The sequence below is a fragment of the Panthera pardus genome, unplaced genomic scaffold (genome assembly GCF_024362965.1).
Source record: "Panthera pardus isolate Hobbes unplaced genomic scaffold, ASM2436296v1 HiC_scaffold_10, whole genome shotgun sequence".
Taxonomy (NCBI): Eukaryota; Metazoa; Chordata; class Mammalia; order Carnivora; family Felidae; genus Panthera; species Panthera pardus.
Genome location: NW_026526655.1, coordinates 1,081,762 through 1,104,621, shown reverse-complemented (window position 1 = coordinate 1,104,621; position 22,860 = coordinate 1,081,762). Strand labels below are relative to the sequence as shown.

At 65.4% G+C, this 22,860-nt stretch overlaps 1 protein-coding gene across 16 annotated transcripts in view; it reads right to left on the bottom strand.

Annotated features, from left to right (window-relative positions):
- Positions 1 to 478: 478 nt before the first annotated feature.
- Positions 479 to 22,860, bottom strand: part of KIF1A (kinesin family member 1A) — a 95,447-nt gene continuing 73,065 nt past the window's right edge. For 9 of the 16 annotated variants that reach the window (XM_053902684.1, XM_053902730.1, XM_053902734.1 and 6 more), the window contains 18 exons: positions 22,511 to 22,629; positions 21,431 to 21,486; positions 21,162 to 21,270; positions 20,903 to 20,969; positions 20,718 to 20,802; positions 18,316 to 18,421; positions 15,892 to 15,918; positions 8,193 to 8,307; positions 7,092 to 7,225; positions 6,049 to 6,110; positions 5,579 to 5,724; positions 5,115 to 5,315; positions 4,574 to 4,651; positions 3,903 to 4,027; positions 2,972 to 3,124; positions 2,220 to 2,412; positions 1,265 to 1,383; positions 479 to 912 (listed from right to left, as the gene is read on the bottom strand). In XM_053902684.1, the coding sequence (XP_053758659.1) occupies positions 870 to 912; positions 1,265 to 1,383; positions 2,220 to 2,412; positions 2,972 to 3,124; positions 3,903 to 4,027; positions 4,574 to 4,651; positions 5,115 to 5,315; positions 5,579 to 5,724; positions 6,049 to 6,110; positions 7,092 to 7,225; positions 8,193 to 8,307; positions 15,892 to 15,918; positions 18,316 to 18,421; positions 20,718 to 20,802; positions 20,903 to 20,969; positions 21,162 to 21,270; positions 21,431 to 21,486; positions 22,511 to 22,629 (1,938 nt within the window). In that variant the 3' untranslated portion in view covers positions 479 to 869. The remainder of the gene's footprint in view (positions 913 to 1,264; positions 1,384 to 2,219; positions 2,413 to 2,971; positions 3,125 to 3,902; positions 4,028 to 4,573; positions 4,652 to 5,114; positions 5,316 to 5,578; positions 5,725 to 6,048; positions 6,111 to 7,091; positions 7,226 to 8,192; positions 8,308 to 15,891; positions 15,919 to 18,315; positions 18,422 to 20,717; positions 20,803 to 20,902; positions 20,970 to 21,161; positions 21,271 to 21,430; positions 21,487 to 22,510; positions 22,630 to 22,860) is intronic. The other 7 variants (XM_053902732.1, XM_053902707.1, XM_053902741.1 and 4 more) reach the window with 1 other exon arrangement.

The window sequence follows — 22,860 nt, the reverse complement described above, 5'->3', positions numbered from 1 at the left end:
CCACCCCTGCTGTCCCTGCCGGGAGAGCCCCACAGCCCAGGGGCCCATCTGCCTGGTCCCCCTCATGCCCGCACGCTCCTGGGGAGAAGCTGCCGGCACTGCCCGCGGGGTCGCGTCTCAGAGGCTGCTGTCCGGGTGAGACGCAGATTCTACCTCCGGCTGGGAGGGTGCACGCCACCCCCTCGCGGCCTGGACCTCGGGCGCCGGGTCCCCTGATGCTCACACACACACACACACACACACGCACCCCGGGTGGAAGGCCTCCCCCATGAGCCTGAGCTCGGTCCTGGGTGGACGCGCCCCCGTGGTGCCAACCAGGTGGTGCCCCGGCCTGTGCAGACGCCTCTTCACCGTGGTCTTCCCTACGAGGCTTGGGGATGAGAGAGGGAACAAGCAGGGGACGGGGTCCATCCGAATCCTACGGGTCTATGTGAAGGCATTAGAAATAAATACTTATAAATAGAACACAGTCTTATAGTTAATTTCTGAGTGGCCTGTTTCGGTGTCACTAAACTAACGTATATTAATTATAAGTCTGTCTATGCTTAAAAAAATATCAGAACGGCAGCGACGCCCCTGACTTGTGCCCTCCGGCCTCTCTGGCACCTCCCAGCCGCTCCCACCCGGGGCCCGCTCCGAAAGAAGACAGAACGTGGCCTCTGCTCGGGGCAGGATAGGTCTTGCGGTGCAGGCGCCCGGGCCAGAGGTGGCGCTCTGTGGGGCCCCGCGCAGCGTCCCCAACAGGGGACCGGCTGGCTGGCTGGCTGGCTGGTGGGGGCAGGCTGGGCGCGTGTGACATGACGGATGGTGACGAGGACTGGGGGCGGGGCTGGCCTGCTGGCTGTCGTGGGGGCGCAGGGGGCTCCGGCTCAGACCCTCATCTGGGCAGACCGCCGTCTGGACAGCTTGGACCTGCGGGAGGTGGAGACAAGCGGGGGTCGGGATGCTGGCCTCTCGGCGGCGGACGCCCCCCCTCCTTCCCTGCTCACGCGGAGACCCGGGCTCAGGGGTCGCCCACCTGCCTTCTGCAAGTCAGCGGTGCAGGAGGGGCGGGGGTCCCATCGCCAGGGCTCGCTGTGCCCAGGCCTGACCGTGAGTTGTGTTTGCAACCGCGTGAAGGCCTGCCCCCAGGAGCGAGTACGTTTTGAACATCTCAGGGGCTCACTCGCTTTACCAGCAGCAACGACACAAATTAGGCATTAACGTCCTCAAGAACGCGCCCGGGGGCGGTGCCCTCCCACCACCTGCAGGGGGAGCCGCGTACCGTATGGTCCCGGCCAGGAGGGGGTTGAATGCGTACAGCCAGTCGTGCATGTCCTTGTCGCTGTTGGCCTGCAGCAGGATGCCGCGGTGCTCCGTGCACACGGCAAACGTGTTGGGTGTCTGCAAAGGCAGGGCTGCCGTGAGACGGCGAGAGGCCTCCGCCAGGCTGGCACGCGGTGGTCACCGTGGGGCATGGGTGGGGGCAGGGGAGGGGCGCCACCGGGACATCCCAGGGGCGAGGGGGCAGGAAAGAAGAACCCGCAGGAGACAGCCGCAGCTCACACGGCCCGGTCTGACCCACACGGGGGCGGCCCCCTCGCGGAAGGCTCTGCGGTGGGGACACCCTGTGTCTTTTCCTGCCCCAGGTCTCCCTTGTGGCCTGCTCTGCGTGGTCCCCTGGGATGCGTCTACCCCTCCCGGGCCGAGGTTCCTTCCCCCGCGATTCTGGCTCCGCTGCCGTGCCGGCCTCTCCTGCTGAGCCTGAGCCCTGGGTGGGGCAGGTGTGGGCGGCACGCCGTGTTCGTGCCCACCCCCCACCACAGGGCATCAGAAATCGGCCAGCGGGTGCTGTAGGGGTCTGGCAAAGCCAGGGTCACTGCTGGCTCGGAGAGGGGCAGGGCAAAGCCAGGGGACAGGAAGGCCGTGTTCCCAGGCCCCCGACATGGCCGGCCCCGTGGGGCTCAGAGCCCCCGACCCAGGGTGTCCCTGGGGAATGGGTCAGTGCTCGCCCCATCTGTGGACCACAGCCATGGCTGGCCGTCACCAGGACTAGGTGCCCCGTGGGAGGGCCGAAGGGGGACCCTGTGAGAGACAGGACGTGGGGACCTCGGTCTGGCAGCGAGTAGGAAACGGGCCTACGGGGGACGGGGCCCGGCTCCCACGTCCCGCAGCCCTGCCGGGCGTTCGCCGGGCCTTGGCCAACCCGGGACCCGCCCATCCCATTTCCAAGGCTGTACCTTGAGCATGGCCTGCTGGTCCTCGCTGTACTCCACCTGGGCGGTGGACAGGTTGAGCACGAACCTCTCCACAGAGTCCTTGTCACTGTTGTACATGTAGGCATACGGCCGCCGTACCACCACGAAGCGCTTGGCCCAGCCGGCCGTGTGCGGCTCCAGGAAGTGCAGGTAGCCCTTCTTGGAGACGATGGGGCTGCAGGAGGGACGCCTGCTGGCTCATGTGCTCCTGGCGGTCAGTGGGGGTCTCACGGTGGGGCCCACCACCCTCCACCAGGCCCGTGGCGGTACCGACCGGGGCTCAGGGGCTATGGGGTACCCGGTAGAACCCCAGCTTGGGAGGTCAGAGACCAGAACCACCAACCTATTTCTGGGCCTCAGTTTCTCCAGCTGTGAAAAGGAGAAACTTTAAAAAAAAAGGCCGCAGCCGCCTTCGCTGTCACATGGGGTTCCGTGACCACAACCCGCGGAGGGTGGCCTTCTTGGGCCACAAGGGCCAGGCAGGCATCTGGCACAGAGGCCAAACTGATAACTCGCAGATGCATTAAACCATCTTTCCGCAGAGGTGCCCGCGAGGTCCCCGGCCCCCTCCTGCCCTTTTGCTGTCTGCTCCTTCTCTGCTCCTGCCCCAGGTCAGGGGTGGCCTGCCTGCCTGCCTCCCTAGTGTGGCGCTGTCCCCGGGCCTGGGTCAGGGACAGAGCTGGCCGGGTGGTTTTAGAAGAGCCCCGGTTTGGGGCAGGGCACCCCCCACACACCTGACCCGGATCTCCTGGATGTCAGGAACCAGCAGGCGCGGGGGCTCTTTGTCCGCCTCCACGGCCCGAGCAGGGGATGGAAGCTTCTTCGAATCTGCCTCGGGCACAGGCTCAGGTTCTGGGCTGGCCGGCCGGGAGCAGGGCTGCGGGGTCCTGGGGAAGCAAAGCGAAGCCTCTGCACCCCTGCAGGGAGAGTCCCCGCTGGGCCGGGGAGCCACGTGGGACCGGGCTTCCTCCCACACCCAGCCGGCCCCATGGGCACCTCCCAGGGTCTGCCCCGCCACAGCCACAGCTGGAGCTCGGGGAGGGCCGGCGTGGCCGCAAGACCCACCGCCCTTCTCCTGGCACTTTCTGCTCCCCGCCCCTGTGAAAGCGGACCCCTGTCTCTTCAGCTCCCCGGCTGAGCACAGGCCCGTCTCAGATGAGGCCCAGAGGGCTGGATGCCTTTTTATTTTAAGAAGAAAACGTGGATGCCTTGAGGGATTTAAAGTCTAAGGGACCGGGCGTAAGAGGTGCTGGTAAAGCTGAGCAGACACCAGCCATCAGCACGACGGCAGGCCCGTGGGTCTCCAAGCTACTTCATTGCCGGTTTTCCTACTATTATACCAGCACTTGCCCCCGAAAAGGGTTTGGCTTTTGTGCCGGTTTGACCCGTTCCCGGTTTTCGTCCCCAGTGCATTTTAAATCTACCCTTCAGCAGAAACTGGCCTCGGAAAAGTAACACAACCGGAGATGGGCGGGGGCCGCGCCAGCCAGGGCAGGGCGCGGGGCAGATCCCTTCCAGCTGGCCCTGCCCTAGATGCCTGTGGCCGTCCCTCGTGCCCGGCCACGCGCGCGCCACGTTCCCTGCACTGTGCGCCTGAGTCACGGCCGAGGTCATCAGTCGGTTCTTGGCACTGGAAGCTGCTCCCGGAGCCTGGAGCTCACTCACCTCAGATCAGCTGCTCCGTACCGCCCCTCCACCAGAGAGGGGCAGGTGGAGGAGGGTGTGAGCGTGGCTGCCCCCAGAGGGGACATGGATGGGTCCCGAAGCAGGGTGACAGACATCTCGGAGAGCTGTGGAGGACAGTGGGCCTTTGGCGTGGGGCTTGCAGAGTGGGGACACCCCTGCAGTGGCTAATTCCTATGCCTCTGCTCACCTTTTACCTCCATTTGGGGCACCCCCCATTCCAACTGCAGGCCAGACCCTCTTCCCAGCCCCCCTCGACCTGCCCCTAGCCCCTTCACGCCCCTACACACGTCAAAGGTGACGACCGGCGATGGGCCAGAGACTGAGCAGAGACAGCGCACGGCAGGTCCCGAATCAAGGGGGGTGGGGCAGCACAGGGACCACACTAGCTCTGGGGACCGGGATCCGTCCCCTGGTAGAGGAAGGATGGCCACAGGGACGGGGCCTGACCAGCCCAGGACAGAGGCAGCTGGGTGAGGGCCAGGCCGGGAGGCCCCTGTGCTCCACAGACCCCAGGCACAGGGAGACGGGGCCCTTGGCTATGACAGTATGTTTCTAAGAAAACCCTTATTTCCTTCTCTGGATACGACTGTGAGTTCTTCTTGGTGACAACGGCCCCGTGATGACCTGGGGGGTGGCCCCTCTCTGCCCACCTTGCTCTCACTGGCGCTGACGCACACGTGGCTGTGGGTGTACTCTCGGTTGAACGTGTGCGTGAGGAGGCGTAAGCACTGTAAGAGGAGCAAATGCCCGGAGTCAGGAGGCCCCCGGACCCGGCTCCGCCCCAGGCACGGCCCCTGACGTGGGTGACTGTCCGGGGGCCCAGGTACCTCCACCCTCCGAGGTGACGGCTGAGCCGGGGAGGCCTCTCAGAGCAGGCTGGGGGCCGAGGGCAAAGACGGGGGGTGGGCAGCGCTGCCCACAGTCTAAGAGGCCTTCCCCGCGGCCCGCCAAGCGGCAGAAAGAGCCAGCTCCGGGCAGAGGGGGTAAGCTCCCCGTCAGCGTAGGTATTCGGGGAAGCAGGTCACTGCTTGGGGGAGGAAGCTGTAAAAGGCTGACAGATTCCAGTGTGGGTGGGTGAGGGGTAGGCGAGGGGACTCCCGGGACCCCTCGTTCTCCCCGCCCCTGCTCTGACGGGACAGGGCTGAGTCACCCCCAGAGGGGCCGGGGTCACAGCAGCGCTGCCTGAGCCACCTTGACGGCCAGCTCCCGCTGTCTCTCGTTGGGAGCCTCCAGGGGGGACGGCCGGCCCTCGGCCGAGAGTGGGGACGAGGGGCCGGACGGGCCGTGGGAGCCGGAGTCCTCGCTGTAGGCGGGGGACGGCGCCTCGGGGCCGGGCCGCTGCGTGGTCTCCAGCTTCTCCCGCAGCAGCAGGTAGTGCCTGGTCTTCTCCACCTGCGCGAGAGCCGGAGGGCAGCTCAGCCCCGGGGGCGACCGGACCCACAGCGCCCGCCGTTTCCCTGGGGCGCGGCCGGCACTCGGCCTCGAGCCCCAGCCCCGCAGCCGCCCTTCGAAGCAGCCAGCGTGCTGCCCTCCCCCCGCAGGTGCGCGGCTGCTCTGCGGTCGGCGGGGGGTGGAACTGACGGACACCCGAGCCCCCCCCACGCCGCCCGTGCGCCCTGCGGCCCGCAGTCCGCGCCCGGCGAGCACGAGCGCACCTCCTGCAGGAGACTCAGCTTCTCCAGCTCCCACTGGTGGTCCAGGATGAGGCTGTCGCTCCGGGGCCTCCAGCCCGCCAGGTTCTCCTCGCCGCGGACGTAGGCCACGGACGTATCGAGCACGCGCCTCCGCCGCCGCTGCATCCCTGGAAAGGGGGTGCCGGTCTGGCCACATCCGCGCCCTGGCGCCAGGCCTTGGGCCCCCCGTGGGGACTTGTCCACGGAGGGAGGCCGGCCCCCCGGGAAAGCCTCGGCCACAGGAAGTCATCCGGCACGGCGGCCGCCGGGCCCGCCCCCCGCGCGGCCTCTCCCCTCACGGTCCTCCGGCCTCTCAGAACAACTCCCGAAGTGCAAAGGTGAGCACGTGAGTCTCGAAAGTGAGGGCCCCCCAAAACGGCAGCTTAGCTGAGGGACCCCGGGGAACCCTGGCTCCTAACCAAGTGCCCCCCCACCCCCCACCAGGCGCCTACCTGGGCTGCCGGCATCGGCCACATGGCACAGGCTGAGCTCGTACACGCCTGTCACGCGGTTGCTGCGGGGAGAGGGGAGGCGGGTGGGCACCGGGCATGGCCAGGGCCGATCAAATGCGAAGCTGGCACCGGTCCTGCTGCGAGCCCATGCCGGGTGGCCCTGCGCGGGGCCGCGGGGGCCCTGAGCTGCAGCCACGTGTGGGCGGTCCCCTTCCCAGACCCCTCCGGGCCCCCTCTTGCCAGGGACCGCGATTTCGCCAAGTGCGCGCCACGAACCTTTGCACAGGGGGGAGCCAGGCTCGCAGGCGGTATCCCGTGCTCACTAGGTGACCCTGCGTGGCCGGGTTACAGCCAGCCCAAGGCCACTAAGTCCTGAGCCCCAGACTCTGTCCTCCTGGCTGTGCCCAGGTGTCCCGCACACTGGGGTCCATGAGACAGCATGGGGAGCCTCACCGAAGGTGAGCACAGGTGGCCTGGTGGTCTCTCCTCACTGCCGTGACACTCTTGTTCACCACCTCTCCCCGCCCCAGGAATGCAGGGACAGGTCAGAGAGCAAGAAGGGAGGGCTGGGCCTGGGCCTGACACTCTCCTCCCTCGGGCACTGCCAGCCTCCAATGGCAAGAGGCCCTGTCCAGAATGCCCTCTCTCCAGTCGCAGCCCCCAGGCCTGATGGCACGGCCCTGAGGTCCTAAGGGGAAGCGGGCCCAGGACCACCCACAGGAGGGCCGAAGGGCAAACCCCCCAGGCCTTCTCCCGCATGCCTGTGGGCAGACTCGGGCTCTCTCACGCCCCTCAATGTGCCATCTGTGTCCCATGGCCTCCACTGACCCCAACATCAGGGGCAGGTGAGAGGCTCTGAATGCAGGGGACTGGTTGGGACAGTGGCCAGTCTGCCTTCTGGTCTGGGCCCGCCTGAAGCCGGCGTGTCACTCGAGCCTCTGCCAGACACGCCAGCCGCTCCCCGTGCAGAGTCCGGTCTGTCCTCACTGGGGCCAGAGTGCCGGACAGCAGACCCCTGGGCCACCCCCCGAGGGCAGGCTCACCTCTCCGAGGCCCGCAGGCTCCCGCTGCCAAACAGGTTGCGGATGGAGCGCGAGGCGGGCAGCTTGGCATCCCGAGAGTAGAAGACCATGCAGAAGTCCTTGGTGATGACGGCTGGCTGGGTGCAGTTCTCCATCTGCAGTGGGGGGCAGGGGGGCTCAGGAGCACCCCGCGGCACCCGGGCCCCAGGCCCCCTTCTAACCTCCCGGGGCGCACAAGTCACTGACCGACAGCCCCAGACCTTCGTGGGTCTCTGCCCTGGCCCCCCACCCAGGTGCGAGCTCCCTGCACCCCCCCCCCCCCCCCGCCAGGAGACTGCCGGGAGAGAGCCAGGGCCCCGCCTCCCTGGGCCGCAGAGGGCTGGCGTGGGTGCCGGGGACCCCGAAGGTCCCAGACACAGGCCTCACCCTGTCAGGCCCCCGCCACCTTGCCATGGGATGGGGCAACACGCTCCCAAAAACACCTGTGAAGATCAAACCAGATCCTGGCTTCCCACCCACATTTTAACTCTAGATGACTTCCCGGGGCCCTGACACGCCGTTTCTCACACCGCTGCTTCTCTTGTTTTCCTGCAGCTCAACAGCAGGTGCCGGCAGGGCCGCTGTGGGCCGGGACTCACGGCGGCAGGGCCCAGCCAGTGCTTCCCCCGCAAACCGCCACCCCCGAGAGGCAGTCGGGACGCTCCCTTCCCACAGCCGGAGCAATCGGGCTGGGAGGGGAGGTGGGGTGCCACCGTGCCACCAGCCGCCACCCTCCGGGCTGCTGGGTCCTCGCTGTTGCACCCAGCTGGCAACGCCCGTGCTCCGGGCCACCCGCTGTGCTTGGCAGGGAAGGCACAGCGCAAGACCCCGGGGACGGGGTTGGGCAGGCTCTTGGTTCAGGCTGCCCGGAACATGGACGCAGGCCTCCCGCAACCCCGAGGTCAAAGCCTCACTGAACATAGTGCTGGGAGGGGGAACGGCGCCATTAGGAGTAGGTGGATTGAATAAGAACTTGACAAGTCCTCTGTCCGGGGCTACCCAGGGCCCCCACTGCCCCTTGGCAAGCATCTCAGACTTGGGGGGCAGCGATTTGGGGGTGCACCCTTGGCACAGATTTCTCACCTCAATGTAAGCCGAGAGGGTCATGTAGATTTTCTCTCGGTACGGGGTGACCCGGTTCAGCAGCAGAGAGTTGTGCATGGAGCTGTCCCACGCGGCCTCAAACTGGTAAAAGGTCCTGGAAGGAAGCAGAGACAAGGTCAAATGTAGCAGCACACGGGCCGCGCTTGTGGGCTGGGGACATGCAGATGGACAGACACAGACAGAGAGACCTATGGGCCACCGGTCAGGAAGCCCGGGCGGCGGGTCGAGGAGAACAGTAGGTTCCTCCTTACTGGGGACCGGGCTGGGTGGGGGACTCCCCTGCGGACGGACGGACGGACGGGGCAGCCGCAGCGCAGACGCTGAGGCGGGGGCAGAGGGGGCAGGGAAGGGAGGGCAGGAGGCAAGCGGGCTGGGACACAGCAACAAAGGGAAAGAGGGAGGGAGAGGAGGGGAGGTGGGGGCAGACAGGGGTGAGAGACGCGGAGAGGGCAGAAGGGGGCCGCCCCTTCCTGCCCCGTCTGAGTAAGGAGGTCCCGACCTGCCCAGGTTTGCCAAAACCTTGTGTGGCCCATCTCCTCCCTTGGGGGAGGACACTTGGAGTGGAAGCAGGGTGGCCCGGGGCAGATGGCCTCGCCCCCACCCCCCGCGGCCAGGCTCCTCTCGGTTTAGCACAGAGCAGGTGGTGGGCCCTGCTCCCTGTCCCCATCTCGAACCCAGAAAGATTGTGAGCAGAGCCGGAGGCCCGTGGCCCCTCTGAGGGCAGCCTAAGCCGCCCCTGGGAGGCGGGACATCACACCCTTCAGCGGCCTCCGCTCCGGGGCAGGGTTTCCTATTACAGGATAGCTCCTGTTTTCAACCACCCGGCAGAGCTCCTAAACTCTTGTCCGAGGCCGGGTGGGCATTCGAGGATCCTATCTGAGGTGGTAAATTTGCCTCAGTCCACAGTGTGGCCGCTCAGCCCCCAGCCTTGCCCCGTTTCCATCCAAGCATCCTCAAAGACACAGACCGCTGGCAGCGGCTCACGCCCTGGCCCCACCGGGCCCCCCCCCCCCCCACGAGGAGCCGGCCCGGCCCAGGGGCACGGAGGGCGGCCAGGAGGAGCGAGGCCACGCCGAGGCGCGGACGGGCTCCCCGTGACACGCTCAGGGGCACGGGGCGAAGCAGTGGGACGGGGCAGGGCCGCTGTCACACACACGTCACCGAGGACAAAGACCCAGGGGAAGGGACGTGAGGACAGCGGGGTGACCGGAGAACTGGCAGAAGAGCGCAGGGGAGACGTCGCAGGAGAAAGGGGACTGAAAAGCAGAAGAGGGACGGACCAAGCCAGCGCGGAAGAGAAAAGAGAGCTGTACCTAGTGTCATTTCCGAACGAAAGAAACGCTAAAGGTGGAGGAGCCAGGACACACACGTACACACAGAAGAGATGGACAAGTCAGAACGAGCACGGTCACACGGCCGGGTACAAGCTAACCGACAGCGAGCGGGGCGTGTGTGGTGTCCCGCCGGCCGCCGAAGCGCCTCACGGGGCGGGCGGGCGGGGCCCTCTCCGACCCCCGGCCCCCCGCGTCTGCGCTGAGAGCTTTGGGTCCACCCCAGCAGGACCAGGCGGGTACCCGTGGACCCGTGGACCCAGACCTAAAGGGACACCCCTCGTCCCGGGGGCCCCCAGACGCCGCAGGCCCGCAGGCACGGCCGGTGGTCCACGGCAGCCCGGCCCAAACGCCCTCCGGACCGCCGGGCATCCGAATGCTCCCGCACAGCCGCTCGACCCCGGGCCGTCGCCAGACATCTCTGTACCCTGCTTCCTGGACGGACCACCGGCAGGCACTGCAGCCCATGGAGACGTGCTGCGGGCTGAACGAGCCAGTACGAGGTGCCCGAGGGCGGGGCCCGGGGGTCATCATCCTTAGTCCTCGCCTCCTAGAGGCCCCGATGACACACCGGGGACGGCTAGCCTGGGGCCCCCGCCCAAGTAGGGCAGCCAGCCCCAAACCCTCCAGCTGGGCCCACGGCCTCAGCTCGGTGCGGTCCCCTCTGTCACCCCGCCTCAAAAGTCGCTAAAGAACACCGCCGGCTTCCGTTCCGCTGCAAGCGCTCCGGCCGTGTGGACCCAGCCCTGCCCCCACCACTGGCCCGAGATCGGGGGACCAGCACGGTTTCTACACCAGCGTGCACTCTCTGTGTGCCCCTCCCAGGGCAGGCTCCTACTCGGGCATCAGGAGCTGGGTCCCCGCCTCGTCTGGAGCCCCTCAGCCTCGGGCGGGACCTACCTCTCTGCAGAGGCTTCAGGGGCTTCGGGAGTGTTGTTGGGGACCCTTCCTGCCTTGGGGCTTCCGGGGTCTGGCACCACGGCTGGCTGGGGGCGGACCAGTGGTTTGGGAGCCAGCTATGGACAGCAGCTTGGCTATGCCAGGGCAGTACCCCGGCCATCTTGGCACCTGGGGAACGGTGGCGGTGAAAGGTGGCCATCCTAGGCTGTGGATGTGGGCCCAAGAGGGTCCCACCCCCCCGTCACCTCATACGTAGACCCACAGTTCAGGGACCCTCTTGGGCCCACATCCACAGCCTAGGATGGCACCTTTCACCGCACCGTTCCCCAGGTGCCAAGATGGCCGGGGTCTGACCTGGCATAGCCAAGCTGCTGTCCATAGCTGGCTCCAAACCACTGGTCAGCCCCCAGCCAGCCGTGGGTGCCAGACCCCGGAGCCCCAGGCAGGAAGGGTCCCCAACAACACTCCCGAGCCCCTGAAGCCTCTGCAGAGGGAGGTCCCGCCCAGATGACGGCAGGTGTGCTTGGGGTGCAGAGGGCGGTGGCCCCCCCGATGTGGGACCTAGACAGCCACGTAGGACACCAAGCCTGCAGGACGCAGCATGGGAACCGTTGATTGGTGCCCCCTTGATCAGGAAGCAGGAAACTAAGACCCAGAGAGCCAGAGAGGGAGCCGTAGTGAGCCAGGATGCCATGGGAGGCCGTGGGTACCATACCGGACCCCCACTTGTGAACAGGCGCAGGGCTCTGGAGATCTCTCTGGGCATCAGGTCACCCCCAGAAGAGAGCCCCATTCCCCACAGCACCCCTCACACTGCCCCACCCGACACCCAGCCAGTCCCTCAGACACAACTCCTCGGGGAACCGTGCGGCCCGGACGTGGGGTCCCCGGACCCGAAGCGGCAGCACCACTCGGGACGCCGCGCTGTTAGCAGTGCGGATTCTCAGGCCCCACCCCAACCCACTGACCCACTGAGGCAGAAACACTGGGATGCGGCCACCTCGCGAGTGGAGCACCCGAGCCCACTCCGGCGCCTCCCCTTGGGCTTGGCCCACCCCACCAGCCCGCGGGCCCTCGGGATCCAGCCCATCTGGGGAAACAGGCCAGAGCACGTGTCCCTCCTCCAGTGAGGTCCCAGCCACGGCCCCGGTCCTCAGCCCTTCTCCGGGCCACCCTTGTGTAGAAAGAGCAGCGGGCAGGGCAAGGCTTGGCCCACGGCAGAGCCCTAGGGGTTCCCACGGGGCCCTCCCTCTGGAAGGAAAATGCCGCCCTGCACAGATCCTTCTGCAGCCGACTGCGGGGCTCGGGATCAAGGCGCCCCGTCCTCTGAGACATCCCTGGTCCAGTCCAGCCGCCTCCGGCCATGTCTCAACACAGAGCCGCTCACGCCGGGTGGGGCGGGGTCCCAGGCTGGGAGGTCTCTCGGCCAGCTCTCCTCTAGCCACGCACGAGGGTGGGGCCGCAGGGGCCCAGAAACGGGACCACCCCCAATTCAGTGATGGGACGTGGAGCTTGATGCTCAAACAAAGGAGGACCCATGTGGGGAAAACCAAAAAGTCACTTAAAAAGTTTGTCGACAGAGAAAACGTCATACGCTCTCCAATGTTTTGTCCGTGTCGACTCTTGCTCAGAAAGTTTCAGCGGCTACACCGGCCAGGACAGGGGCAGGCGTCTCATGTCCCCTCGGATGCCCTGCCCAACCCAACGGGCTGTGCGCCCGCGCGCGTCCCCGCGGGGCTCAGGTGGGGCCGGGCTGCCAGGGTAGGGTAATCGGGAGGTCGGGGCTCCCAGCACACAGGGCCTGGGCATTCCCGATGGGACTCTCGCATGCCGGCTGCACGTGGCCGATTTAGACGTTTAGACAACTGTGTTGTGACTTGTACCCGGCGCCTGTGACAAGTGTCTCAGCTGTGGTAGGTTAGTGGGCAGGCCAGCTGGGCATCCTGATGCGAACGGGTTTGTTGAGAATCTGAAAATCAAACCCCGTGCTCAAAGTTTCAACAAGAAACTCATAACGCTCTAGGAAGTACGTTTCTAGAAGAGAAGTACTCTCAAGAGTGGCCCTGGGGAAGGCGAACTGACAGGCAGACTTCCAGGACGGAGCCCCCTGGACTGCAGCCGGGACAGCCCTCGTGTCCAGTGAGGAGGGTGACCCCAGCACGGTCACACAGCTGGGAGCGGGGCAATGGGCTCGAACCCCAGCCTTGGGGATCCTGCTGCACCTGATGCGACACATGGAGGGCTCAGCGGCCTCCCCCACCGTGCCGTGCGAGAGTCCTTGGACCAGAAGGAAAAGGCGAAATGAGACGATTGAGGGACTGAGGGGACGAGGAAGTGGGCAGGTGAGGGGGTGAGGGGGTGAAGGGATGAAAGGATGAAGGCAGGGGTGAGGGGGTGAAGGGGTGAGGGGATAAGAGGTGAGGGGTGAGGGAGTAAGGGATGAGGCAATGAGAGGGTGAAGGGTGAGGAGGTGAGGGAATAAGAAGGTAAGGAGTGAGGAGGTAAGGAGATGAAGGAGTGAGAGGATAAGGGGGTGAGGGGCGAGGAGATAAGTGCTGAGGGATGAGGGGATGATGGGAGAGGGGTAAGAGTGTAGGAGGTGAGGAGGTGAGGGAATAAGTGGTTGGGGGTGAGGGGTGAAGGGTGGGGGGAGAGGAGGTGAGGGGATGAGGGGTGAGGGGACGAGGGGTGAGGGGTGAGGGGGTGAGGGGTAAGTGGTCGGGGGTGAGGGGTGAGGGGATGAGAGGTGAGGGGTGAGGGGATGACAGGTGAGAGATAAGTGGTCGGGCTGAGGGGTGAGGGGGTGAGTGGATGAGGGGATGAAGGGTGAGGGTAAGTGGTCAGGGGTGAGGGGTGAGGGGACGAGAGGTGAGGGGTAAGTGGTTGGGGGTGACGGGTGAGGAGTGAGGGGATGAGGGGTGAGGGATAAGTGGTCAGGGGTGAGGGGTGAGGGGGTGAGGGGATGAGGGGATGAGGAGTGAGGGATAAGTGGTCGGGGGTGAGGGGATGAGAGGTGAGGGGTGAGGGGATGAAGGGTGAGAGATAAGTGGTAAGGGGTGAGGGGATGAGAGGTGAGGGGTGAGGGAATAAGGGGTGAGGGGTAAGTGGTTGGGGTGACGGGTTAGGAGTGAGGGGATGAGGGGTGAGGGATAAGTGGTTGGGGGTGACAGGGTGAGGGGTGAGGGGATGAGGGGTGAAGGATAAGTGGTCAGGGGTGGGGGGTGAGGGGTGAGGGGATGACAGGTGAGAGATAAGTGGTCGGGCTGAGGGGTGAGGGGGTGAGTGGATGAGGGGATGAAGGGTGAGTATAAGTGGTCAGGGGTGAGGGGTGAGGGGATAAGGGGTGAGGGGTAAGTGGATGCGGGTGAGGGGATGAGGGGTGAGGGGTGAGGGGTGGTCAGGGGTGAGGGGTGAGGCCGTGTGTGTCTCGGCCATTCAGGCAGCGGCGAAATTATCCCCTTTCTAAGGGGGAAGGAGAACAAGGTTCCCGAAGGCTCTGCCACCTGTCCACACTCACTGGGCCAGAGGAGGGCACTGCCAGGCTGTCCGCACTCGTGGGACAAGACCCTCCCTCCGCCACCTCCCACGGTCCCGCCAGTCCCCGGTCCCGCCGCCACGGTGGCTCCCTGCCCCGCAGAGCCGGGCCCTGTGGGGAAGCGCAAGCCCGAGTCTTGGGGCTCTGACCCCCATTTCGCTCTCAGTGCCCTAGGCCTCCTCTTACTGGCCAAGCCCACTGGGGCCAGTGAGCCCTCTTCTGGAACTGGGGGGACGGTGCTCCCCGCTCAGGTGCAGGGGTGAGGGCCTCATGACGTTGGGGGGCTGGCAAAGAAAGCCCTGCCGGAAAGGAAAACTGGTTCCCTTTCCTGGTGCCACACCTCCCCCTGGCCACGGGGCATTGTCTCTCCCCAGAACCTTCCGGGAGGTCTGTGTCTGGGGGGCGGGTTGAGGACTGCCAAGCGCCCCTCTATCCCCCTGCGCTGGCTGTGGCAGCTCAAACGTGGACAAAACAGTCACGCCCCCTCGAGCCCTCACACCGACCCGCCTGGAGGTCTCCACTCATCAAGGAAACAGCCCTTAACTTGGGTCCCGCCCAGGGGATGAACCCGAGCCAGGGGCTCCCAGCCCAGAGCCTTCTGAGAGCAGCGACACGGCCTTAACCAGCCCGGCTCCCGGCCCGACCTCCTCCAGCGCATGGCCCGGAGAGACGGGTCCCTTCCGGCCGGCCCGGCCGTGCCCCCTTTTCTGGGGCAGCCACTGCCACCCTAGTTCTCCCCTGACAGGGTCCCCAGAGGGCCCGCAGCAGGCTCTGGAAAAGATGGGTTCACCCAACAGGTGCGATGTTCGAGTGCGCCCCGAGGGTCACACCGGCGGGACCACAGCCTGCCGCCCTCCCTGGGGCCTAGGCTCCAAGTGCCCGGGTCGCACTCACAGTGACCCTCACGGCCATGACTCAGTCCTGCCGTGCCCCCTGCCCCGCCCTGGGGCTCCTTCCAGAAGAGGAGCAGGCACCACCCCTACCCGGCTCAAGCTACCATGCAGCCTCAAGGCTCAAACGTTTGCCGGAAGCCTTCCAACTGCTCACTTCGCCTTCCAAAACGGCTGTCCTGCGAGACCACCAGCACGGAGCTCTGACCACAATCCACAGGACCCAGAGGGAGACGACCTTGACCCTCTGCCCAGAACAGACTTGGGTCTCAGGGACGGTCCTGATTAGGAACCCTGAGGCTGTCCGTGCCCAGGGCCTCACTGACCCTTGCACCCGGTGGGCACTGGCAGGGGTCCCACTCAACTCAGAGAGGGCATCCCCTGCCCGGGAACCCCTGCCTCCGGGGGGTTTGGACCTGGGGCCACCCGGGTGAGTCCCGAGACCTACTGGGCCCTTCCCAACTTCACCGCCCACCTGCTTGCAAACAGGGTGTGTGGTGGCCAGCCTGGCCGGGCAACCGCCCAGCAGCGGAGGGTATGGTGCAGAGGTCCCTTGCAGGGCCGGTACCCGTCTGCCCTCCCGTCCCGGGCCCAGCGCCGGCCCCTCCTCCCCCTTTTCTCTTTCACCTTGCAGGGAGTGGGGCTGGTGCGGCCAGCCTGCATGCGGGGGGCACCGGCTCCTGCTCCGGCAGGGGTGGGTCAGTGCGGGGCGGGCAAGGCTCAGGGGCGGGAGGAGCAGGAGGCCAGCCAGTGTCTACGGAGGGGCGGGCGGGAAACTACGGATGCAGCCAAAATCAAGAGTACGGGAAGGAGCTCAGCCAAGAGGGAGGGAGGGGGTGGGAAGAGGAAGCAACAGAGAAAATCAAAAAAGTATTCCGAGGAAAGAAAACGAAAGAAAACGGAGAAACAGGAGGGAAAGGGGAGCGAGTGTAGAAGGGATCAAAAAGCCGAAATTAAAAGTCAGGGCTGTGGGTCTGGGGAAGGAGAGAGGCTGGAATAAAACCAAGGGGCACAAATGATACCTAGGCATGTCCGAATCAAGAAACTGCCTGCAAAACACAAACAATCAGAGGTTAGTGAGGGCGGCGGGGCAGGGCGGCGGGACAGCGGGCAGCGGGGCGGCAGGGCAGCGGCAGCGAGGGGAGGGGCAGCGGGGAGAGCAGCCGTCTGCGGCAACAGGCCCACTCTGAGCAAAGCGTGGGGCCTTGCAGCGGAGGAGGCCGAGGTCGTGGCAAAGCATGAGGACAGCCCGAGCCCCTCGGCCCAAGCCGGGCCTGGGGTCTCTGAGCCCCAGCGTCTCCAGGGGGAGCAGGGCGCACCCAAGCGGCCCATCACGGGGCTCTGAGGGCATCAGCCAGGGTTGGGGAAGAGGAAGATTCTCGGGAAGGGGCCCGCTGGCTTGGCCAGCGGAGCCTCGGGACGGCACCTGCCTTGGGCCGCCAGGTGAGGAGGGTCCCCAGGACTTTGCTGGGGGCAAAGCTGGGGGGTCAGAGCAGTCCTGGGGCTATACTGGCGTGGGCAGGAGCCAAGCCTGAGGCCCAAGCAGCTCTGGCAAGGTCTATGGGCCTGCCCTGTGGACGGGCCTTCCTCTACCCTTGGACCAGGGCCTTGACCTAAGACACAGGGCCAGTGGACCCCAGAGCTGCCCCGAGGCCAGCCTCACTTGCCACAGCTCCCAGGAAGCAGAACCAAAGCCCCATCAGTGACGGGTCCTCGGGCCTCTAGGGACAGGGGTGGACCTATTTAGCTACAGCCCTGCTGACCCGAGGTCCAGCCGGGAGCCACAGCCTCCTAAGCTACCCCGGGACGTAGCCCAGAGCCAAGGGCCCCTCGGCCAGGCTGGCGGGACGATGGAAAGACCCAGAAACACGGTCCTCAGTGTAGAGAGACCGCGCAGGGAGGGAGGCCCAGAGGGAACGTACCCACCCCCACTCGCTTGTTTTTGCCCCCACTCCATTTCTGCCCCCCAAAATCTAGAAGTTGCCTGGGCAAAGGAAGGGTCAGAGCCCAGGGGGATGCTGAGGTCACTCAGCATGGCAGACAGACCCCTCCCCAATGGCACAGGCGGTCCCGGGGCCACCCTCCCCTCTGGGGTCCCGGTCCCCACATCCCTGCAGGCAGCCCCGTGTGGCTGGGGATCAGGCCTCCTCTGACGCATTCTCATGGCCTCAGAGGGGCCCCCCAGCCTGCACATCACGAGAACCCCCTCGGCACTCTGCATCCCACTCCTCCCTCCCCTGGACGTGAGGGCAGCGGAGTTTCTTCTGGGAGGCTCCTGGGCAGGGCTAGAACGAGTCACAGCTGCCCCTCTGGGGGTCTCGGACTCCTGGCCCCCCAACTGCCCACACTGAGGGTGCTTCCCTTACAGCCCATTCCTTGGGGCGTCCATGATGAACCCAGGCTCCGTCTGGACCCGGGAGTCAGGACAGGACTATTCCCTCAGGTCCTTTTACGTTTACGGACCCCAGCCTTCGTTGCAAGTGTGGGGTCCCCTGTCCCCTCCGAGCACGCCCAGCCCTCAAAGAAGTTTTTCCTGCAGACGCTGTCGCAGGAACCCGTGAGGACACCCGGAGTGTGAACTCCAAGGGTCAACTCTCAGCTTCTGCTTCTGGGCCAGGTCTAGCCCTCCGCAGCAGCCATCCAGCACTCTGGAACACCTCATCCTTCCCCCAAGTCCCTAGAAAGCAGCATCTCAGACACAGCCAAGCCCACGTCCCCACCAACAGGGCAGCTCTCGGCAGTTAGGAGCCGCCCTCCCCCCCGCCCCCCGCCCCGTCAGTCCTCAGATACCACCCCTCACCTCCCGCCCCCTCGCCTCCGGCAAGCCTCAACAAGGCTGGCTTGTCGGGGGCTGCTAAGGGTGTCCCTGGGGGCTTGCATACCCCGACCATTGTCCCAGATGTGGCGGGGCTGGGGCTGCCCGGGCTGCAGAGTCTTGGCCACTAACCACAAGCTCGGAAAGGAATAGCCCAGCGACAAGGAGCGCGTGCCAAATGGTGCCTGGCGGATCCAGGACCCCCAGCCCGAGGGACCCCGGCCAGAGCCCCGGACTCACCCACAGCAGTGTGGTCGGGGAGATTCAGGACCGCCTGTCTGCGCACCACCCCATGTTGCCCCCCCAAAACTCCTGAGGAGAGAACCCAGCTCATCAACCCCCGAGTCCCGCTGCCCCTCCACCAGGTCACCGAATGGACAGGCCGGACGAATGTGAGAGCCAGTGATGGGACAACGTGTAGACAAACACACCAAAGGACCTGGAGGCCACGAGCCTGCCCGTCCCGCACCTGTTCCGGAGGTGTCGGAAAGGAAGGCCCAAAAGTTTCGGGGCTGGACACGTACCGGACCCTACAAAGCCAGGTCGGCTGAGGGCACGCCCTGGGTCTCGACCTGGACCCTGTCTCCAGGGAGCTGGGAACAGAACCCATTGTCACCCCAAGGGGACTCACCGGTCGTCCTGGGCCGGGTGGATGTAGCCGGAGGAGAGGATGTTGAGAGACAAGATGTTGGGGTCGATCAGGGACTCGTCAGTTTCTGGTGTGTTTCGAATCCGACCTACGGGAAAGGCCATGGGCTCAGTCACCTCTCAGGACAACGGAAGGGGGTGCTGGGTCCCTGCCTGGGCGGGGGCTCCGGAACCGTGACACCGCATCAGGGAGCGGGTTCCCCACGTGCCCACAAGAGCGCTGGACAGGGAGCCCATGGCAAGGTCTGCTACCAGCCCGGGCGTGAGCGCCCTTGGCTCACTCCACCGTCGTTCCTCCCGTAATTGGAGTTTTTCAGCTTAGACACTCTCAAGGTCTGTCTCTCTTGCACCCAACTGATAGATTCCAAACACTCGGCCTAGAATGTACAGGCTCTCGTTGGAAAAGAAAATCTTAGCAAGATAAGGAGAGACTTTCCCTTCAAGAAAGAAAGAAAGAGAGAGAAAGAGAGAAAGAGGAAGGAAGGAAGGAAGGAAGGAAGGAAGGGAGGAAGGAAGGAAGGGAGGGACGGAGGGACGGAGGGAGGACACTATCTGGGCCACAGATCTCTCCCTGCAGGGCACATTTCCAACAGAAGCCTCTAAGCCGCCCACACTGGGGTGGTGGTCCTATCCACCGCGAGTCAGGAATCCCGCTGGCGACCCCGTTAGTAATTTCCTGCCCTGGTAGCATTAGGTTGAATACTTTGCTTCTTCAGGGGACACACACGCACTACGTTTTCTCCTTAAGCCCTGTGTGCCGCCCCCCACACAGAGGTGAGGCAGAGCCCGGGACCCGGCCAGGATTCTGTGTCTGTACACGGGGCAGCTGCTGGCCCCACTTCCTGGAACCTTCTTGCAACTGTTGGGCTCTGGGAGAAGGCAGGTGTGGGCTCCCCGAGAAGTGCTCTCCAGCATGTGTCCCCGTGGCTGGAGGTGGAGTGCCCCACGGCTCGGCTGCCAGAAGAAAGCTCGCCACAGTGCCAGCCTCATCCCTGCTCGGCCCCTGGAGCGCGTGCTTCCGCAGAGGTTCTCTGCCCCTTCCGAGCCTGGCCAGGTGCTCCGCCTGCGAGAGCGACGCCCCGGAGCCCATTCGCTCCCAGCCCGCTCGCTGGTCCGTGTGGTTTATGAAGCCCAGAGAGGCACAGCCCAAACACCCCAACGTGGAGCGGGGGCCTTGGCGTTCACACCAGCATCTCCCCAAATCCTTTCACCAGCTCCCCTTTTCTGCCCACACACGGGACACACACTCCTGCCTGCATCCGGTCCACGCGCTGGCCGGGTGTCTGCTAACTCTTTAAGTCGATTCACTGTCCACGCCGGCCCTAAACGACATCTGAGATGAGGATTGGCTCGCCTGCTCCAGCCTTTCACCGTGTGCGTGAAAAAAGATACGAGATGTCTAAAACGAAAGCATCTGTCCTGGGCCCCCAGAACCTCCTTGTCCACAGCTCTGCGCTTTTGGGCATAGCACGATGGGTCTCACGGTCATGTCCCCGCTCCTGCACCCTCGGAACCCCCTCTCCAAGCCCCAGGGACGGCACCCTGCAGCTGCTGCCCTTCTGGCCACAGAAGTGCCCAGGATGGGGTTTCCAGAGGGATCCATCAATCCAGAAAGGGCAGGGGCGGACAGGTGTCCGTGTCCTTGAATGAAAACTGGAAAAAGTCTATAGCTCGGCCAAGAAACTCGTCTAGTAGACCAAAGAGTTCACAGCGTGAGGTCATGGAAGAAAACCGTCTAAGAGCCGTGGTGACCACCAGGAGTTGAACTGTGTCCTCCCCCCAAAACGGCTGTGTTGAAGTCCTAACCTGCAGGACCTCAGAACGTGACTTTATTTGGTGACAGGGTCTCGGCAGGTATAATCAGTTGAGATGGGGTCACAATGGAGGAAGCAGGCCTGAAAGTAGCTTCTTCTATAGGAAGAGGCCACGTCAAGTTGAAGCATTAAAGCCGGCGGGTCCCCAAGCCGAAGAGGGACAGACATTCCTCACAAACCTCCAGGAAGGGCTCTCCCCTACGGGCTTCAGAGGGGGCATGACCACCTGCTGACACCCTCAGACTCAGGCCCCCAGGTCTACGGGAGGATCGTTTTCTGCTGTTTAAGCTGCCAGTCTGTGGTGCTGTGTCACGGCAGCCCTGGTGAGCTGACATGGTGATTGCATAGAAATTTGGAATCATCACCCTAGTCCGAGCTTTCCTTTCCTAGGCTCTTCAGAGAGGCACAGAGAGGTTAAGCGACTTAGCCAGAGTCACACGGCATCAGGGGCAGAGCTGTGGTTAGCAGTCAGCCGCCTGGCCGGGACGGTGGGGGGCGGAGAGGGTGGGGCCCCGTTGCTCCCAGCGGCCCAGCCCCAGCCCCCAAGGCAGCCCCCACCCGTCTCACTCACCCACGACAAGCTCTCGGACTTCCTTCCAGCGGATGTGGCTGCCCGTCTCGTGCAGCAGTGTCACGGTTATCCGTCTCTGGATACCCTGCCAGGCACCAGGAGAGAGGACACGGTCAGATGGTCTGGGGGTCACATGGGGCGGGGCAGGGGACACGAGGCGGGCAGGGCCGGGGAGCGCTCCGCACCTGGTGGAGCAGGAAGGTCCCCATGCATGGCATCCCGCCGCGGTGGTCCACCACCGCGGGAATGTAACTAGAAGAGAGAGATTCGTGAGGCAAGGCCCCGCCCCGCAGACACACACGGCCCCCGCCCGAGGAGCCGAAGGGCCACGGCAGGGAAAGCAGCCCCGCCTTCTGGCGGAGGTGAGGCGGTCCGGCCCGGAGCCCAGAGTGCCCCCGTGCACCACCCGGAGCCCTGCCGACCCCGGCAGGCGCTGGGACTCACTCGCCGTTGGCCTCCAGCTCACAGATCTCGAAGTAGACCAGCACGTCGTACTTGCAGTGACAGGGCCCCGGGCAGGGCCGCGTGAGGGTGCTGAGCTTGGTGGCAGGCACTGGGGGAGGACGGGAGAGAGAGAGGCAGCCGCTGATGGGAGACCTGACCTGCCACGTCCTGGGGGCACGCTCAGGAAGGAGGCCCGGGGCGGGGAACGCGTCCAGGGTAGCGTGGGCACCTCCCTCCCGCGGGGGTGGACTCAGGAGGGCTCCGTCTACCTGGCTTGGACAGCGGCATGACCCTCGGGAAATGGCGGCGTGAGGGCCTCAGGGGGCTGTGGAGGAAGAAGAGCCTCTGTGAGGCGGCTGCAGGTGGCGTCTCTGGGACCCTCCAGCTGGAGAGGGAGCCAAGGGCAGGAGGCTGGCAGAGGGCAGTCACGGCACGGTCCGCTCCAAGCCTCCGCCTGCCCCCCTGCCTCCCAGGGCCTAGGAAAGGCCCCGGGCTCAGGCCCTCCAGCAGCCTGGATGGGGAAGGAGGGCCCCTGGGGACCCCAGACCTTGCCTGGGTGGCCCCACGAGTCCAGGAGAACGGGGCGAGAACGCTGGTTCTCCGTCCAGGGGCCTCCAGGACAGAGCCTCCCCTGGCCCTCCCGAGGACAGACGAGGCTCCTGGGGCCACCCCCCCTGGAACCAGTACCTCTCATGGCTTTTCTCTTCCTCCACCACCCGGGACGCCCCACTTAGCTCCGGGTCCCCCAGGACAGCTGAGAGGGGGGCGGAGGTGGCCAGAGGCTCCCACACCACAGAAGCCACGTGCCGTTCTCCCTGCGCCCAGGTGGGGGGTGGGGACCACAGAAGGGACAGCCTGGCCTACCCTCAGAGTCCCCCAGAGGTCACGTGGAATGAGGGAGACAGAAAGATGTTCCCTCACTCAGTCTGGGGGCCAAGGACTCGGGGGAAGGGACAGCCGGGCGGTGGAGTGGTGAGTAGGCAGCAGGAGCCGTCTCCCCGTGGGCCACCCGGGCCGTCCTCCTGCCCAGCGCCCGCTTCCCTGGCCCGGGGACATGGCCCATACCCGCAGGGGTCTGGGCCCAGACGGCAGTACTCTTTAAGAAACTTGCCGACATCCCGAAGGGATGTCTCTGACTTGCTCTGGGTCCCGCTGACCTTGGGTAACCAGCCGCCCCATCATCAGGGAAAATGGGCATCTAAGGCCCATGGGTCCTGTAGCCACCCGACCAGGCCTGTCTGGGGCAAGGCCGGCTTCGCTGGCTGGGAGGTGGAGAGGGCCCACGCCCCGGGGGGGCTGGATGAGGTCTGGGAAGGGGGCCGCTAGCCCCCCAACCCAGGGCTGCTGACCTGAGCACGTCCTTGCAGAGCGGGGGGAACGGGTGCTGCTGGTAATGGCCGAAGACCTCGAACACGATGGGCTGGCTCTTGATGTACTCGATGAAGGACTTGGTCACCTCCACTGCGATCTGGTGGATGAGGAGAGCAGGCAGGAGGCCGCAGCCACGCCACAGTCAAGAGAGGGAAGGAAGGTTGCAGAGGTAAGCGCTCAGCCTCTGTGGAGAACCTGACTGGACACCGCGGCTGGACCCGACCTCTGCCCACGAAAGGGGTGACACTCCTCACCTGGTCCTTCCTGCCCCGCCTCCCCTCCCATCACACCCCTGAAGGCCGGACCCCCGAGAATGCCCTTTCAGAAC